Raw genomic sequence first — 18,435 nt, forward strand, 5'->3', positions numbered from 1 at the left:
AATGTGAAATAAACAATAACATGATGCATGAAATGAGTAATTTACGAAGAATAACCACAAGGAGAGACGATGAGAAGAACATATCTGCATGTGGACTAAAATAAGAGAATGTTTCACAGGTGATGGATATCGAGTATGAAGTAGACGCGCAAAAGAAACGGATCAAAGTGTATGCCTGGTTGAGCAATGGTGACGAGTTCTTCGAAATCAACAATAATAGTGATAATAGAGATAATAATAATGTTGATGATATTGATAATCACAATAATAATAGTAATCATGATACTTATAACAAAAATAATCATGATAATAGTGATAATCAATAAAAGAAGGGACAATCTACGTACAACAGGGAGAGCTAGGTTTTGTACGTAGCCAATAAAAATGTCTTCAGTTTTCTTTTGAAGACTGAGAGTGAAGGGGAGTTTTTCAGATCTACATGTATGCGCAAAGTATTCCAAAATTAAGGACCTTCAAAAATGAATGTATTTTGTGCTGAAAGTGTTTTTAGTAAAGGTAAATGAAATTCTTCAGACTGTCTAGTGGGATATTTATGAATAGTTTGATTCTTTATAAACATATCATGAAAAACTAAGGGAAGGGTACCAGAATTAAATTTATACATAAATTCTCCAAGATGAAACAAGTAGAGATCGTTTACTTTGAGAATATTATGTTCAAGGAAAAGTGGATCTGAGTGGGCACGAAACGGAGCATTGCAGATTACACGAATTACTTTTTTTTGTAACAATATAATTTTTTCTAACAGAGTTTGATGAGTGTTTCCCCAAAGCAAAAGTCCATAATTTAGGTAGGGTAAAACAAGAGAATAATAAAGAGTAAGCAAAGATCGTTGTGGAAGATGTGATTTTAGTCTGTTAATAATACCAATATTTTGAGAGATTGTTTTGCAAATATTTTCGATATGTAATTTCCAGGAGAGCTTGCTATCAACCAAAACACCTAGGAATTTTGTATGAGAAACCTGCTTAATTGGGGTATTGTCAAACATAATTTGAGTCGGTAATGAAGCTAAGGAGTTACTAAATAATATGTAATTCGTCTTCAAAAGGTTTAATGACAGTTTATTTGTTCTTATCCATTCTAAAACATTTCGCAACTCTGCATTGACGACATCAACAAGAACATTTGGATCTCTGTGTGAAAAAAATAAGTTAGTATCATCTGCAAATAAAATGAATGACAGTGAATTGGACGATTTATGAAAATCATTTATATAAAGAATAAACAACAAAGGGCCTAAAAGACTCCCTTGCGGAACACCACAAGTAATATTTCTAAAATCTGATTCTTGCTCATTTAAATATACAAATTGTTTCCTGTTAGAAAGGTAACTCCTGAACCACTCCAAGGCCTTTTCACAGACACCAATATGATTGAGTTTATAAAGTAAAATGTCATGATTTATCGTATCGAAGGCCTTGGAGAAGTCCAGGAATATACCAACTGTGTGAGAAGAAGAGTCAATTGAATGAGCAACCTTTTCTACAAAAGTCATTAAAGCGTGAACAGTACTATGTTTCTCCCTAAAACCAAATTGGAAGTTTGAAAATATATTATTTTTCTTCAAGAAAGTTATCATTCGATTCTTCTGTTGAATGAACAAAATCCACAGGCTAATGATTATGTACATCTTAATGAGAAAAAAGGTGTTTTACAATACCAGCATGGCATATCTGTTCATTTACATGTACAAAAGAACTGTTTTCCTGGTTTTGGTTTTTGTTGGCTAACTTCCTGTATCAGAATATGCCTTCCAGTCAACATGCTTCAGGATAAAGCAAAATTGAGAAGCAGACAGTTCTTATGATATTACATGTTATTTTCTGATCTGTAAACTTAATAATGACCTCAATAACACTGAGAGATCTCTACACGATAAACAATCAATGACAATATTGCCTCAGTCTTAATATATGCATACATGTACAAGTTCCTAAAAAACACATGGAACCAAGACTACCAAAGGTAAACCTGGGGGGTGTTTCATGAAAGTTGTCAATTTCAGTGAAATCCTTGCTTTTGATTGGCTGAGAAGCTCTGGCCACTGACTGTTACTGTGGTAACTGTCAGAGAAAGACATCTTGTCAGTGCTGACATCTTTCATGAAACGGTCCCTAGAACTGCACATTGATTTTCTGGGATTTTAGTGTTTTCATCTTCTGCGCATACAGTGTGCACAATAAGCCAGTTCACGGTTAGCTCATGATCAACTTTTCTCAAATGACCTTTGTGATTTTTCATTAGGATAAGCATTATCATTTTCAAATGTAGATGTTGCGTAAGCTTTACCGGTAGAGTATTCAAATTCTAAGAACAAAAGGCATTGTATAGACCAGGTGACTAGAATAGTACATCAGGGATAAAGTTTGGAAATCTGTTTTATGTCTACCTTTGGCATATTTGACTATTGTTTAGGCTACTGTCAAATACCAGTGATTATGAAGGCTCTATTTATTACTCTTCAGCTTGGATGTGATAAATATTTTGAAAGGAATACATGAATAATCATCAAATCACAAATGCCTATGTCAGTGAATTTGAAAGCCACCTTCATGGTTGTCTCCAATGACCCTTTTCTGCTCGTGTGCAGTTTACAACCGTGAACAGGCTTATTCACCAAGTGCTTCTTTCAACTCATTGCCTATTTTAGGAAGGAACACAGTACGATCAAAGAAGACAAATATGAAGAGAATGTTATTCAGATGAAAATGACTTTACATGTTCGTGAATTCATTGTTTTGTTCACATCAATGCATACCCTTAGACATGTTTTGGCTGCTTTTGTACACAACCAGGTATTTCCATATTGATGCCCCTTTGTCTAGCTTAGCTATGTTTTGTTTTGTCTATAAAAACCAATTAAAAAGGAGAGTTATTGTATGTTCTTTACAAGTTAAAACTCAAACATCCTCCACCAGACCCAGGAAGTTCATAGAAAAAGAGGAGAAAATCAATAAATCACTCTTCACAAACAAAACTGTGGTCAAGTTCATTGTTAAGGGTTATGACTCATGACACCTACATGTATGTGAAAGAGGTGCTTTTATCAGGTATTCTTTGATTGGATTATCATGATTTTCGAATCAATAGCTTGTGTAACGAACTGTCCAGGTGAATACAAAACAATCATGCCACTGACATGAGAAGCAAAACAAAGGATTATAGTTTTGTTGGAAATGTATAAGAAGAAAGAGTTCATAGAAAAATGATATTACTGTGCTTTATTACATTTCCGGATTACATTAGTAATGCAATAAATTTACACATGACAAGAAAGCACATGTGTGACACACTCTACAAGTTTGCTACACAACATTTCCTTTGAAAATATTAAGATAAAAGTTGTAGGCCTAGCCCTCTTTGTAAAAGAGGGAATTATACCACATACAGCAGACCTTCATTTTTGAGGAGCGCGATTGTGCCGGCGAACAGGAGAACAGAAAATCGCGCTCCTAAAAAAAAATAGGCATCTGTTTTTCATAATTCCTTGAAATTATTTAGATTTAGTTGGAAACTACCGAAAAAATGAAGAATATTCACCTCTTTCCCGACTCTGATTTGATTTTAAACTCGTTAAAAATATTGTAGTCCCATATGTAGATTTTCTGATAGTTTTCAACTAAATCAAAATAATTTCAAGGAATTATGGAAAATAGATGGCCATTTCATCCATGGATAGATGTGAAATGTGACATTTTAGCCCGGGGGGGCCACTTACATTGTCGAGTGGATACCATGCGCGACCAAAAAAACACGTAAAAAGGATGTCTTTTTCACGATAGGGCACGTTACGTACGTAACGTGATAAGGGTGTCAAAAACACAAAAATAATGAAAAAAGGGTATCTATTTCGCTAGGAAAATTACGTGTTTAGGGTCGAATTTGCGGGGATGATAAAACAAAATTAAAATGTTTTATAAAGGATGTCCTTTTTGCCCCCAACACTTCGTGTTTAGAGTCCGATTTGCGCGAGGTGTAGAAGTTGGGGTCGTACTAAACCAAATAAGGTAAATCCGACGACCGAAGGACCCGTAACAATAAAAACATTCCTGTACTTGTTTAGGGGTTCATTTCAGGAATTTGCCAAGAGGATCGTTTTGTTTCCAATACTTGTTAAGGGTAGGGTTTCACACGCCAATACTTGTTAAGGGGTGCATTTTCAGAATATGGAAATTACGTGTTTAGGGTGCTTTTCGAGACCCCATGGTCGCGCATGGTATCCACTGGTAAATGGAAGTGGCCCCCACGGGCATTTTAGCAATTTTTTGGACAGTATTATTTTTTTTAAGCAGGAGTGCGATATTTTGTAAACGTATTGACCCAGGCCTAGTTTCACCGCAGATTAATTAATAGCTACACAGCTATTGCATATACGATGTTAAGAAAAATCTACAATTTATCATACATGTATTGTATTGAATTGATTTAAGCTCTTCAAGGAGAGTGATTCTGAGGAGCTCAATCGAGCTCCTCAAAAAAATAAGGAGAGCGATTTATTGAGCTCCATAAAATTATAAACGTGAAGGACTGATACAGTGTAGAAGGGCTCACTGCTGTTAAAAATAATGCAACACACAGGGTTTACAGGTCAATACACAAAGAGTCAACTGATGAATACATGTAGGTTCATGTATGCATATTATATTTAGTAGGCAACGGGGGAACTGATGACATCACCCACTCACAATTTCCTCACATACATATAATGTGAAACAAATTTTATTCATCTATGAATATGTGGAATTGTCATTGTAACCTATTTTGACCTGATTAGGAGTTTTCTTGTCAGATTTGCAGAAATTGGCACATTGTATAATTCATACAATTAAGTACAAAAGAAATAGTGAGTGGCATTGTCGGCTCTCTGTGTTGTATTTGTGACCGTTATGTAGAAAATAAGCGAAAATTTGGATGTCAAATTTCTTATTATTTTTATGAAATTTTAGCACTATTCTCTTAATTTTAGTTAGTCTTTTTTATTCAAGTCAACTTTTTGTTGAGATGGACTTCCCTATGAACCATATCAGTCCTCAGTAAGAATTTTGGTCATTAGGTGAAAAGCTCTTGATGTTTCATGACTACATGTATATTCTTCCAAGTCTTAGGCAACTTTTGAGACCAAGTTTGCAACACCCACATATGCACTTCCAAAATTATGCAACGTCTTAGAAAAATTGTTGAAAATGTGATTTCATGAACAAATCCAATTATGTGAATTCTGTTTCCAGCCAAAATTCATATCATTATTTCTACTCTACTTAATAAAATAAATTGATTTCATGTTGTTCATGATTGAGCAATTTTCGCAAACATTTTCCATGAAAAAAAAATTGTTAATATAAAAAGTTTAAAACTGAAGATGTTGGCTTTGATTTCTTTACTTTACATTTGCATTTGATCAGAATTTTACAAACAGTTCCAATTAATTAGAAGTGCAGGGGTTTGTTTACAGATGTACATCCAAATCCTTATTTCATGCATAAATCAGCGTAATTATTCATTCTTCCATGCTTTTTTTTTTCAAATGAATTGCAGGAACTGGATTGCTGCTATTGTCACAGCAGGGAAGAACAAGATATCTGGAAAGCTGAAAGAGAAGGCAGGTTTCCAAGAGATGATGTGATAGCTCTCTTGAAGACTCTAGGACATTGCTATGATGGAAAGTCTAACCGAGAGACTAATACTCCTGCCAGATCAAGAAGCAAAAGTCTTGCCTCACAAGACCATATGGACATCAGGAGTTGGAGTAACAATGGTGCAAAACCTCGAAGACAAAGTCAGGTATATCATGATAATGGTGATCCCAAGATCAGGAGCAATAGTGAAGTTAGATCACAAAGTGGAAGTCTGCAGACATCGCATGTAGGAAGTTCCTCACTTCTGAATGAAGATGCCAATACACCATCTCTGCATGATGAAGGTGATAGCAAAGAGATGTATGAGGTTGTATCAACTCCAATGCCTTTGAAGAATCAATTTGAAATTCTTGTTAGTGATGCCAACAGTGTCCAACAGAGAAGCAGTTTAAGAGTTTCCTCTCCGCGTTCTAATCAGAGCAGAAGTGATGACCGAAGTAACTTCAACAAATCTGCTGGATTGCCAGCTTGGCAAACTGCCATACACGTATCATCTTGTATGGGAACATCCAGTGCTTCTTCTGTTTGCAATTCTCGTAGGTCATTGCACATTGATGGCAACAACTCACAGACGTTTCCTAACATTCCTGGACAATCTAAAGTAAGGTCGGATGAGGCATTGATGAATGAACTCAAACAGATACGGGGAAAGTTCCTTATAGTCTGTTCACAATGTCTTGAATGTAAACCTATGAAGATAAGCCCACCGCATCAGAATAATCCTCAAGTCTGCTCCTACAAACAAAACCACTCCATGATCAACAGAAGCCTTATTCATCAGATTGGGCATGGAAGATTCACCAAGATTCGTAAGCGTCCTTTCAGGGTGATGCATAAGCCTAGGGCTGTCTGTCGTTACATCGATAGGCTCTACGGATGTGAGAGAGAAGATTCTTGTCAGTTTGCTCACAGCCAGGCAGAGGCAAAGGTCTGGTGGTTAGAAGCAAGGCTTGGTAAACATCGGGATGAGATTACTGATGCTTGCATAGAACTAAATCAACCAGCAGAATACCGACTGTCCAGTTCACCAATGTCCAACCCTAAGGATCTGATGAACCCATACCAAAACAAATGGGACATCACTACCAATAGTGACAGAGTAGCCAACAGCAGCATTCAGAAGGAGCCGCCTCCTGTATCTCGTGCGATTGCTGTTGAATCCTGTAGCACCAAGGTTCCCTTTTCCCATGCTATCAAGGTGAGTCCTTTGGCAGTGACTTTAAAAATTGTGTATCTTGAAATGATACAGGTGTCTGGGATCATGCATCACTGATCACTGTTCTGAAAATGTTATGCAAATTAGTAGATGGTTCACTGGCATGCTAAACTTATTGGACAGATTCATAAGAGAATAAAAGAAATAGGAGTTTAAAATCTTTGTAGTTTTCCTGTTTCATTTTATATCTATTTTTATGTGTTTTGGTCTATATTGAAGAACCTTCTGTGTGGAAGACCCTATCTGAAGCGGAAAAAAAGTGAAATTGACAAAATACATGTATATTATTCTACACAAAAGCCTTTTCACATCCAGCTTTACCCATGAAAAATGAAAACAAAGAAAAATCTAAAATTTTCAGTCCTGGAGCAATACAACAATTATCATGTACGTTATGAGCCGAAACATTCAGCATTTTCCTGATGTCAAGTGTCCATTATAATCTGAATTTCATGTCTGTACATTTCTATTGCTGCATATTAAAGAAAACACTACCAGAATCTTTAGAATGACTTGTGAATATGCTGAATATGTGAAAGATTTGAAAATCTAAAGACATCTATTTGCCAAAATATCACCTCATAGTAGCCTTTTGACAAGGCCTCGCAACTTTGAATAAGTTCATTTTCATTTGCTTCAACAAAACTAGAGTTTAAGAGTCAGTGCTTACATGTTAGTGACTGTGTGTGTGTGAGTTAATATGCTAGTGTGAAAAGTGAATCTATCTCCACACATTGCAGGCACTTTACTCAATGGGGAACACATGATGTGATATGTTGATCAATTGCCTGCTAATGATATTTTGTAGAACAAAGGATAGCATAAAAACCCTGCAAGCCTGATTTCTAAATGCCATGCACATGCAAGTCTCTTTCACCTGGATTTTTATGATTAGCCTTCATACAGTAATTTGGCATCTAGTAGAAGCATCATATTGGACACAAGCTAGATTGTAATGATAAATGCTGTAAGGGAAATATATTGCAAAATGCAAATAATCATTACTTGTCATTCATTTCAGCGTGCTTGTGGTAGATGCCTGCGGATGGATCCATACTACATTAAGCAACAAAACCCTAAGAGCCGTTCATACTGCAGTGGGAGTGGGATTAACCGACACTACTGGAAAGCAAACATTGTGTATGTTGTATGGTCCTCTAAAGACAAGCAGTGGGTTTGTGTCCATCCCCGCCATCCACGGCTGTGGCCAGACACCAAACTGAATCTGTGTCGGCATGGAAAAAAGTGTACTCAGGAAAGCGTATTCAGAACAGCCTGCATGCATCCTCATACACAAGAGGAACTTCAGTTGTGGGAGTACCAGCAACGACATGATAGTAAGTTTTGTATATAAATATGATGCTTTTTACACTGGAAAAATTTCCTTAACTCTGTACTGAAGATAGGGCTAAATTGCAATTCAGCCCCACCTCTAGTACAGGGTTAAGCTTAGCCAATTCTCTTTCCACACAGCGTTTTTGCAAAACGGCCTAACCTAACCTACAGTACATGATTATTTTGCCCTGCAAAATAGCAGGGTCAGCCAAACAATAGCGGTGCTAAGAGTTATAGTCTGGGATTAAGAATCACTGTTGGAAAAGAAATTCGGCTAAGCCAAGTATGATGCTCAATGTATGCTCCAATGCGATATAAGCACAGAATGGCTACTGCTAGTCCGGAATTGCTGAATTTTGTGTGAGAAAAGCAAGCTTTTCCTTCGCTTTGACAGATACTAATAAAAATAATAATTGGTTTTTATATAGCAATTTATCAATCTACGACTGCTCAAAGCGATTCTTAATTATTATTACTTGGTCACTGGATTCATAGCTTTTAGCAGCCTTTTGGGCACACACATGCAAAACAAACCACAATGACGTTTTTTTCCTATCGGTACCCAATTAGCACCTGGGTGAGAGTGGCAAAGTGTGGATTGACAACTTGCCAAAGGATGCTAGGCCATAGTGGGATTCGCACATGACCCTCTGATTACAAGGCGAGAGTCAGAACCGCTACCCCACGGCGCTTCCACATTTTGGCCTGTGTGAAAAGAAACAAAAAATAGTCTGGGATTATTAAAGGATAGTACAAGGTTTTATAGTGATAGTATAGGGTTAAGAAAACACAGTGTGAAAAAATATAGACTGACAATATTTTTGTTTGTCAAGTTAACAAGTTAATTAGAGTTTGCTGCTAAATATTTTTCCCAGAAAATAAAATTGCAAAATTATCATTTTTTGTATGATTAATAATGATTTCAGTACAGTACAGATTTCTGAGCCAGGGTTAAAGCTGTTTGAAGCACCCCCAGGGTACCGTAACACAAAAGTTAGCGATTGATCATACGCTTGATGTTCACGATTGATTGTACAGTGTAGTCAATGGAATCAATCGTAGAAAAATGTGTCTAAGATCATTGCTAAGCTTTGTGTTACAGGCCCCAGGTCATATTAAGTGTTGTGTTTTAACTGTTTGTGTTAGGTTGATTTGTACACCAGCAACAGCACCAAACTTATTAAAGATTTTAGTGCATGGCCTAACGTCACCAGGGTCCAGTAACACAAAGGTTTGCGATTGATTGTGTGCTTCCTTTCCATGATTGATTGAATATTGTAGTCAATGCAATCAATCGTAAAGTTATTCTTCTTCTGATTGATAAGCTTTGTGTTATGGGCCCTGGGTGACATGTAATGTTTCTGGCATCAGTTGTGTAAACTTATATAACAGTCATTTGCTATTGTGGTCAGTTTACTATTAACATTTTCTAGACTAACACCAACACTAAACTTGGAATCACCAATTGTGTTTAATTTTTGATCAGTCACCAAGCTTGAAGAAGTGGTTGGCTTACAACAGCAAGCTGAGGCAGTAAGCACACCCCTCCCTAAACCAGAAGAGAAACCACAGCACATTTGCTCTTTCTGCAAGTTTTCCTCTACGTCAAAGACAGAGTTTGAGAATCATCTTGTCACTGATGCTCATAAGGCAAAGATCTTTTCTGATTCTGATCGTCTCTGGAAGGAACGAGATCCCCCGAACCTGGTCCAAGATGGTTGCTATGAGATGTGTAAAGAGTGAGTTTGAAAAAAAAAAACATATTGGTATTAATGGCTCGTTTTCACAGAGTGATTATTGTCGTGCCTGCATAGCAGAGCGAGACTATAGGTGCTGCTTTTCTAACGGCGATGGCGGTTTCATCAACATTGAAATATTCATTTAACCCAGGTTAAGTTTTTGAAATGCCATCATAACGTAGAAAGTATATGGACATATTTCTTGAAATTTGGGCATAAAGGTACCGGTAATCAAATATCACTGATCATTTTGACGTTTCAGGTCACCTGTTCAAATGTCATTCAGGGTCAATGAACATAGGGGTATTAACATTGAAATCTAAACATGGTCGGTTTTCGAAATGTCATTGTAACTTAAAAAGTATCTGGACCTATTTCATGAAACATGACATAAGATTTTTTTTTTAAAGTATCACTGATCAGTTTGCATGAGTTTCAGATCACATGATCAAGGTCAAAGTTTATTTAGGGTCAATGAACTTTGAAAATAGTGAGGTATGAACATCAAAAACTTAACCAAAGCTATTTTAATTTTCAGGATAATATTGAAAGTCCCTATCGAACGGAATGCATAGAAATGAAACTGTTATCAAGAGTTGGTAAACAGATGAATGAAGAACTAGGCTAAAGTCAAAGGTCTTTTGATGTCAGCAAACTTAGTATTTTATTATCAAATGCATCAAAGTCGGCACTGCTGCTGTATTGAATCTCACAATGCAGGCGAGGCTAATGAGTTTCCAACTTTGCCTATGTATACATGTATGGGAGCGATGATGATCTGATTGCAGTTTCTGGTTAATTAGGTCAAAAGTCACATTATTCATTGTGTACAGAAAAAATGATAATTAAAGCACTGATGATACATCAATATTGTATATTGGAGTGATCGATCAGTTTTGATTTGGGATCATAAACTCGAAGGCTGTAGGGGAAATTTTTTATTGCCACGGTCGCTAAAAGATCCAATAAATGAATCAAAATCAAAAATGGTTCATGAATGTAGATATGGACGTGATGATCTGATTCGATGATTATAGTTTTTCAAAATTGTGGAAGTTAAATTTTGCAATATATTTCTAATCTGGCAAACCTTCACCTATCTATTTGATTTGACTTTATTTTTGTTCTTTTACTAGAAATGCTACAAAGGAGTGTGAACACTCCGGAAGAACCAAGGAAGAAAATGAGTGCATCTACGCACATAGCATGGACGAGTTGATGGAATGGAAAGAAAGGCACAAGTACCGTGTGATGAAACTTATAAAAGCCAGGGAGATGAAGTTATATTCTTGGTTGGATAATCTAGTTGAGGAGAAAGTGTCTACTGAGGATGAAGGAGATGTGGTAAGGAATTATGTCTTGAATGAATGGACCTTATCACTCCTAGGGTATTTCTGGCCATGTTAAATTACCCCCGCTTGTAACATGGGGGGCATTATGGTCCCCCTTTAAATCATGACCATTAATCGCTCGATTGTGCGATTGTGGCAGATATTTGTATAATGGTAGAAAGTAGCGTAATCCATACATGTATAGTCTATAAATACACTCAATCTTTTTATTCTTTTTAGTTTTTTTGCCTGTATAGTAAAATAGAGACCTACAAGTAGGTGTCATCAACATTGAAATCTTTACCAAGGTTAAGATTTTGAAATGTCATGAAAATTTTGAATGTATTTGGAGCTATTTCATGCAACATAGCCATGAGGGTAATCAAGTATCACTGATCATCTTGCATGAGTTTCAGGTCACATGATCAAGGTCAAAGGTCAATTAGAGACAATGAACTTTGACCATGCTGTGTATTTTATTGTTTTTATGTGAAGTATATACCTTTTTTCTGTAATATTTTTAAATGAAAATCATCATAAATTTATTTTAGTTTACCCAAAATTTACTCTTGTTACATCATTAAAAAGTTTGAATAATCATACATTAATGAACTTTGGCTAGAAACACAATTTTCAGTGAATGTGTATGAAATCATATTGGTGACACAACACTTGCTCTTGCGACAATTTCTCTGGTCTATATTTCATCCAAGATGTAGGGTTGGGGTTGCAATAGGGTCTTACGTTAGGTTTGGGGTTGGGTATGGTGTTAAACCCAGGTTTGAAATTGGTCATTTAACCATTACATTATGACTCAAAATAAATACATGTATGTCCTGAATTAACATGTGGGCTGTCTTGCACAATGGAATAATACCACGTGAAGCAATGATGGTGGGTCCAAGGCCCCCCAGTAGAAGAAGGTTCATTACAGAGTTTTTGATGGACCTTACCAGTTTATGATCTAGTCGGAAATGGGGGTTCCTGTGCACGATCATGATATATTTTTTAACCAACTCTTTTGTATTGCCTGAAGTGTCTAGTTACTGAATCTTGATGCTCCCTTTGCCAAATCATGTCCCGTGGGGTTCAAATAGTCAATTTTGGCAGCAATCTTGGATTTTTCATGAAAATCAATTATTTTCATATTTTTGCCACAGACAATGGCAAAATCTTCAAATGAATATGCTTTTCACTATGGTTTAGATACATGTAGTAGAGATCAATTGCAATCGTTTTCTGGACAGTCTGTGCCAGCACATCTTTATATGTAGCTGATAGAAGATAGTCTACTCTCTCGTCTCCAAGTGGTTTCAAAGGAATAAAATTGAGTTTACTGCAAAGCAGAAATGCGATTTGCCAGTTTTTGAACCCCATGGGACACGATTTGGCGAAGGGAACATCAAGATTAGACACTTCAGGCAATACAAAAAAGTTGGTTAAAAAAATAGATCATGATGGTGCATGGGAACCTCCATTTTTGACTCAACTAATACTAGTAGGCACCATTTTTCTGACGGGGGTGACGGCGGTGACATCAACATTGAAATCTTAACCCAAGGTTAAGTTTTTGAAATGTCATTATAACTTAGAAAGTATATGGACATAGTTCATAAAACTTTTACATAAGGGTAATGAAGTATTACTGAACATCCTGCTTAAGGTTTAGGTCATTTGACTAAGGCCAAATGTCATTTAGGGTCAATGAACTTTGTTGGTGTTGAATTACAAATTTGTTGTATTACCATAGTAACTTCAAAAGTCTATGAATCTAGTTCATAAAACGTGGACATAAGAGAAATCAAGTACTACTGAACATCCCATGCAAGTTTCAGGTCACATGACCAAGGTCAAATGTCATTCAGGGTTAATGAACTTTGGCTATGTTTGGGGTACATGTAATTGTTGAATTGCCATCATAACTTTGAAATTTTATGGTTATTGTTCATGAAATGGGGACATTGGAGTAATCACGTTTCACTGATCATCCTGCACAAATCTAAGGTCACATGATCGTGGTCAAATGTCATTAACCCTAATTCTCCCGGGGGGGGGGGGGGCATAATGGCCCCCCTCAACATTTTTCGCGATATATCTGCTGCGCAAAATTTTTTTGACCTCGCCGCTCACTGACTTTTACTTTCAAGTCTCGCGCAAATTTTGAGACCAAATTTGTGACGCCCGGGTACGCGGTTACGACATTACGCATCACTATGTACATGTAAGTGCATGTCAGACCCCAAATTGCTCATAAACGTGATTTCATGTCCATATCCAATGCAGATTGTGTATTAGCCAAAATTCATATATGTATCATTATTTCTACTTTTACTGATTAACCTTAAGTAATTTTGCCTTGTTTATGAACAGAATTAAGTCTGGAACGATTTCCATCGAAAAATCAATATTAAAACAAAAAGTAAAAAAACAAAGCAATACATAAAAAATAAAAAAACAATAGAATACATAAGAAATCGGTCTTGGTACGAGAATTTTTTTCATTCAAAATTGTTAGGAATGCTATAAAGAATATTTTCACCAAAAAATAGCATTCTAGGAGCTTTATTTAGTGAATCAGAGCAAAAAGTATGATTTCATGAATAAATTAGCATAATTAATTCATATCAAATAAAAATATATGAATTCAGTGAAATTTACCAATGCAACTGCGTAGATTACGTCATTCTCTACCATCATGCAAATTTTCGTTGTGATCGCGCAATCCGCGGCTGAGATCTTAAGGGGGGGCCATAATGGCCCCCCCCCCCGGAATGACAAGAATAAAAATACCCCGGGAGATTTAGGGTTAAGGGTCAGTGAATGTAGTATTATATTATTATTATATGTTGTTATTTTGTGAATGATTATTTGAGAGTTTTTAAAGTCAGCACTGCTGCTATATTGAATTGCGTAATGCAGACTGCCAGAGGTGTTCCATTTGTTTCCCTTTATGATTCATCAGATTACTGAGGATATATTTGGGATTGAATTGAATTGCCAAACTGCTGCAGATGTTGTTCGAGAATTGACCTCATCCAAGGATACTTGTGAAATTGATCCAATCCAATGGCATGTGGATCTCCATTGTAGCAGTGAAGTATGTATTATCTGGTCTGTACAAAATTTCAATTGTTAATTTGTTTTGTGTTCATGGATCTTTTAAACAGGAAAACAAAAACAGTACAGAGGGCAAATTTTAACAATAATGATAATAATACTGATAATTATAAAGTAATATTCCTATTCAAATGATAATATTCAGTTCAAATTTTCACAGAGAATAAACAAATAAAAGAGAACTCAACCATAATTACACTTCTGTAAGATTGAAATGTTTGAGATGCTTTCTCATATTATTGATCCTTTACCAAAGATTTAGATGGGCTTTCACATTTGGAAAGTCATTTTATTTGGTGGCCATTGCGCAACCATCGACCGAGATCTGAAGGGGGGGTAGTCACTTTGACCCTGTAGTAAAATCATGTAGATAGAGAGAGATAGATAGATGGACAGAGCTTTCCTGGAGAAGAGTTCCTGGGAAGATAGGTTCCTTCATTCCTGAAGACCTGGTAGCATGATATCCAAATGACAACACATATGAGGATACTGGTGAGTCAGATTGTCCAAGAACACATACTGTATTTAAGGTGATAAACAAACTCATCGTGTTATATTTTATGGTAGAAAAAACTGAAGAGAGTAGGGCTCCTGTATGATGAACATCGGTCTAACTTCCATCTATCTAAGCCTGAGAATGAGTCTCACCCACAGACATGTCCAGGTGGACTACTAAGAGTTCATGATTCTGATCATTACAACCTTACTGTCAACTTCATCCCATCACATTCTGGCCTTTTCAAGCAGTGGCTTGTCTTTGACTTTGGTGAGAAAATACATTTCTATTATACTACCATACAAAAGCTCTTTTGCCTTAATAACCCTAAAAGGCCTGGGGGAATCTGTGACCCTTTGAGATTTTAGCGATAAATCTGCCGCACAAAATGTTTTTGACTTTGCCACTTGCTGACTTTAAGTCTTGTGCAAGTTTTGAGACCAGATTTGCAATACTTGAGTTTGTAGTTCTGAAGTTGAGCAACATTAATATCAGATTTAAAATTGCTCCAAAATGTGAATTCTTATGCAAATCCAATGCAAAGGCTGTGTCAAGCCAAAAGTGGTAAATGTATCATTACTTTTACTTTTAGTGACTAAAAGCAATTGATTTTATATTTATGACTGAAATAGTGTCGCTGATGATTTCCATAAAAAACAAAGAAATACATCAGAAATAAAAAGAAAAAATTGCATTAGGAAAAACGAATCAGATACCAATTGTTTAAATGACATTTTATCAGAATACTTCAGAGAGTCTTTGAATAGAACATTAGCAGTTATGGGCCCATGTTTAGTTAATTTTGCACATACATGTAGATTAGCAATCTTAATTCATGTAAAAGTTATTTTGGAAAAAAAATAACCATACAGCCATATAGATTCCATCACACTCTACCACTGTGTGAATATTTGCCATGCTCGTGCGAACAATAGCCCCCCCGGCTATTAAATGGGTCAAAATAACCCGGCTCTTATATCAAAAGATAATAAGGATATGCACAAAATGGCATGGGGAGGGGGCTGATTCAGCCACCCCTTAGATCATGGCCAGTTATTGGCCAGTTAAGCCCCTGGCCTTTCTATTCCTCTCTAGGCTATCCAATATTATCTAAGTATCATATTTGCCAGAATATATAATTATGAGAACATAATTTCACATTTTCACAATCACAATTCAGGTGATCGGCCATGCCTTGCCTTGAAGCTCTCTGTGAACTTTGGCTCTCAATGTGAAATGAAAGATTTTGAGTTTAAAGAGCAGACAATCAACACAGCAGATCTGTGGAATGAGACCAACAGTAAGATAATCAAATGTTCACAAGCAGATGAATGGACTAAGAGGTTAGTTTTGGTCTATTCCCTTCAGGGTTATTGTCCTTTGGAAATGCTACCCATGGCAGAATATGAATGCTTTATCTGACATTTTTCCTTTCTGAAAAGTGTCATTATTGGAGGATTGTCATAGTTATTCATTTTTGTCTCGCCCACCAGAGGTGAAGGCGAGACTTGGGGATCCAAATGTCGACCGTCGTCCGTCCGTCACAAACCTTATGACACATAACTCCGCAACCGTAAGTCATTTTTCAACCAAGCTTGGATGGTAGATGGATTAGGGGGACCTGCATGTTATGCTGCAGTCAGAGGTCACATGGTACGGTCAAAGGCCATTTTCAGGTCAAAGTTAAAAGTTTACATGCAAGACTCTTATGACACCTTACTCCGCAACCATAATTCACTTTTCAACCAAACTTGGATGGTAGATGGACTTGGGGGACCTGCATGTTATGCTGCAGTCGGAGGTCAAATGGTAAGGTCAAAGGTCATTTTCAGGTCAACGTTAAAGTTTACATGCAAGACTCTCTTATGACAGCTAACTCCGCAACCGTAAGTCACTTTTCAACCAAACTTGGATGGTAGATGGACTTGGGAGACCTGCATGTTATGCTGCAGTCGGAGGTCACATGGTAAGGTCAAAGGTAATTTTCAGGTCTACAGCTGTACGTTAAAGTTTAAATCCAAGACTCTCTTATGACACCTAACTCCGCAACCATAAGTCACTTTTCAACCAAACTTAGATGGTAGATGGACCTGGGAGACCTGCATGATATGCTGCAGTCAGAGGTCATATGGTAAGGTCAAAGGTTATTTTCAGGTCAACGTTAAAGTTTACATTCAAGACTCTCTTACGACACCTAACTCCGCAACCGTAAGTAACTTTTCAACCAAACTTAGATGGTAGATGGACCTGGGGGACCTGCATTTTATGCTGCAGTCGGAAGTCACATGGTAAGGTCAAAGGTAATTTTCAGGTCAACGTTAAAGTTTACATGCAAGACTCTCTTATGACACGTAACTCTGCAACCGTAAGTCACTTTTCAATCAAACTTGGGTTGTAGGTGTACAGAGGAGACCTGCATGTTATTGTGTTCGGAGGTCACATGGTACAGTATATGGTCAAAGTTCATTTTGAGGTCAACATTAAAGTTTATGGGCAAGTTGGACTGTTATGTCAAGTGTTATTCCATCCCAGTTATTTCACAATGAAGTTTTGATAAAATTCTGTTGCGTGCCCTTGCAATTCACAATATTTCTTGTTATTTTTGTAAGTGGGCGATTATTGCTTATGCCTTGTTCTTTTAAGGGATGGTTCAGGCTGGAGATATTTTATATCTCAATAAATAGAATAAAATGCACAGAGCAAAATGCTGAAAATTTGATCAAAATCGGATAACAATTAACGAAGTTATTGAATTTATAGATTTGCATTATTCCGGTGAAACAGTTCTAGGCATGTCTTTATGAATATTCATTAGGTGGGCTGATGATGTCATATCCCCACTTGTTCTTTTGTATTTTATTACATGATATTAGGTTTATTCAAATTTTTTCTACCAAGAACTAAAACAATTGGATTGATAACTGATTATGCATTAGGTATTTATTGCCGCAACTTATTTCATCATAATGGATAAACATCATTTACACATGTATGAAAATATTAAAAAAATATTTATGATATCATGTAATAACGTAAGAAAAGGGAAAGTGGGGATGTGACATCATCAGCCCACATACATGTAATGAATATTCATGACGATGTGCATATAACTGTTTTTACGAAAAATTACTAAAACTTTAAAATTTAATAGCTTCACTATTTGTTATCCGATTTTGATGGAATTTTCAGCATTTTGCTCAGTGAATTTTACTCTTATTTACATGTATTTACATATAGATATAATTTTCAGCCCGGACCACCCCTTTAAATACATAGAGATGTGTTGTGAACATCTGCAGTGGCCAGACATGTACTACAGTAATGTGACCATATTGAGCTACATTGTACATGTATAGGCCTGTTTATGCATGTACAATGCAATAGTTTGACTGTCCAGTAGGCATACTATGGTCTTGCAGAGGGCCCAAATATCCAACCCAACAAATATTAAGCTTGTTGTTTTGCTCTAACTGGGGGGGGGGGGGGTGCCTTGGAGGTTCTCCCCTGTCAAGAGCCTCCCTCTCATTGTTTCACAATGCAG

The 18,435-nt window shown here is 36.5% G+C and overlaps 1 protein-coding gene across 1 annotated transcript in view; it reads left to right on the forward strand.

Annotated features, from left to right (window-relative positions):
* The window catches only part of LOC129261070 (3'-5' exoribonuclease HELZ2-like), a 102,895-nt gene that overhangs the window by 26,146 nt on the left and 58,314 nt on the right, over window positions 1-18,435 (forward strand). The window contains exons 9-15 of the mRNA XM_064099269.1: window positions 5,560-6,858; window positions 7,898-8,213; window positions 9,698-9,950; window positions 11,087-11,294; window positions 14,244-14,378; window positions 14,966-15,164; window positions 16,075-16,237. Coding sequence (XP_063955339.1) covers window positions 5,560-6,858; window positions 7,898-8,213; window positions 9,698-9,950; window positions 11,087-11,294; window positions 14,244-14,378; window positions 14,966-15,164; window positions 16,075-16,237 — 2,573 coding nt within the window. The remainder of the gene's footprint in view (window positions 1-5,559; window positions 6,859-7,897; window positions 8,214-9,697; window positions 9,951-11,086; window positions 11,295-14,243; window positions 14,379-14,965; window positions 15,165-16,074; window positions 16,238-18,435) is intronic.

Source organism: Lytechinus pictus, chromosome 5, assembly GCF_037042905.1.
Source record: "Lytechinus pictus isolate F3 Inbred chromosome 5, Lp3.0, whole genome shotgun sequence".
NCBI lineage: Eukaryota > Metazoa > Echinodermata > Echinoidea > Temnopleuroida > Toxopneustidae > Lytechinus > Lytechinus pictus.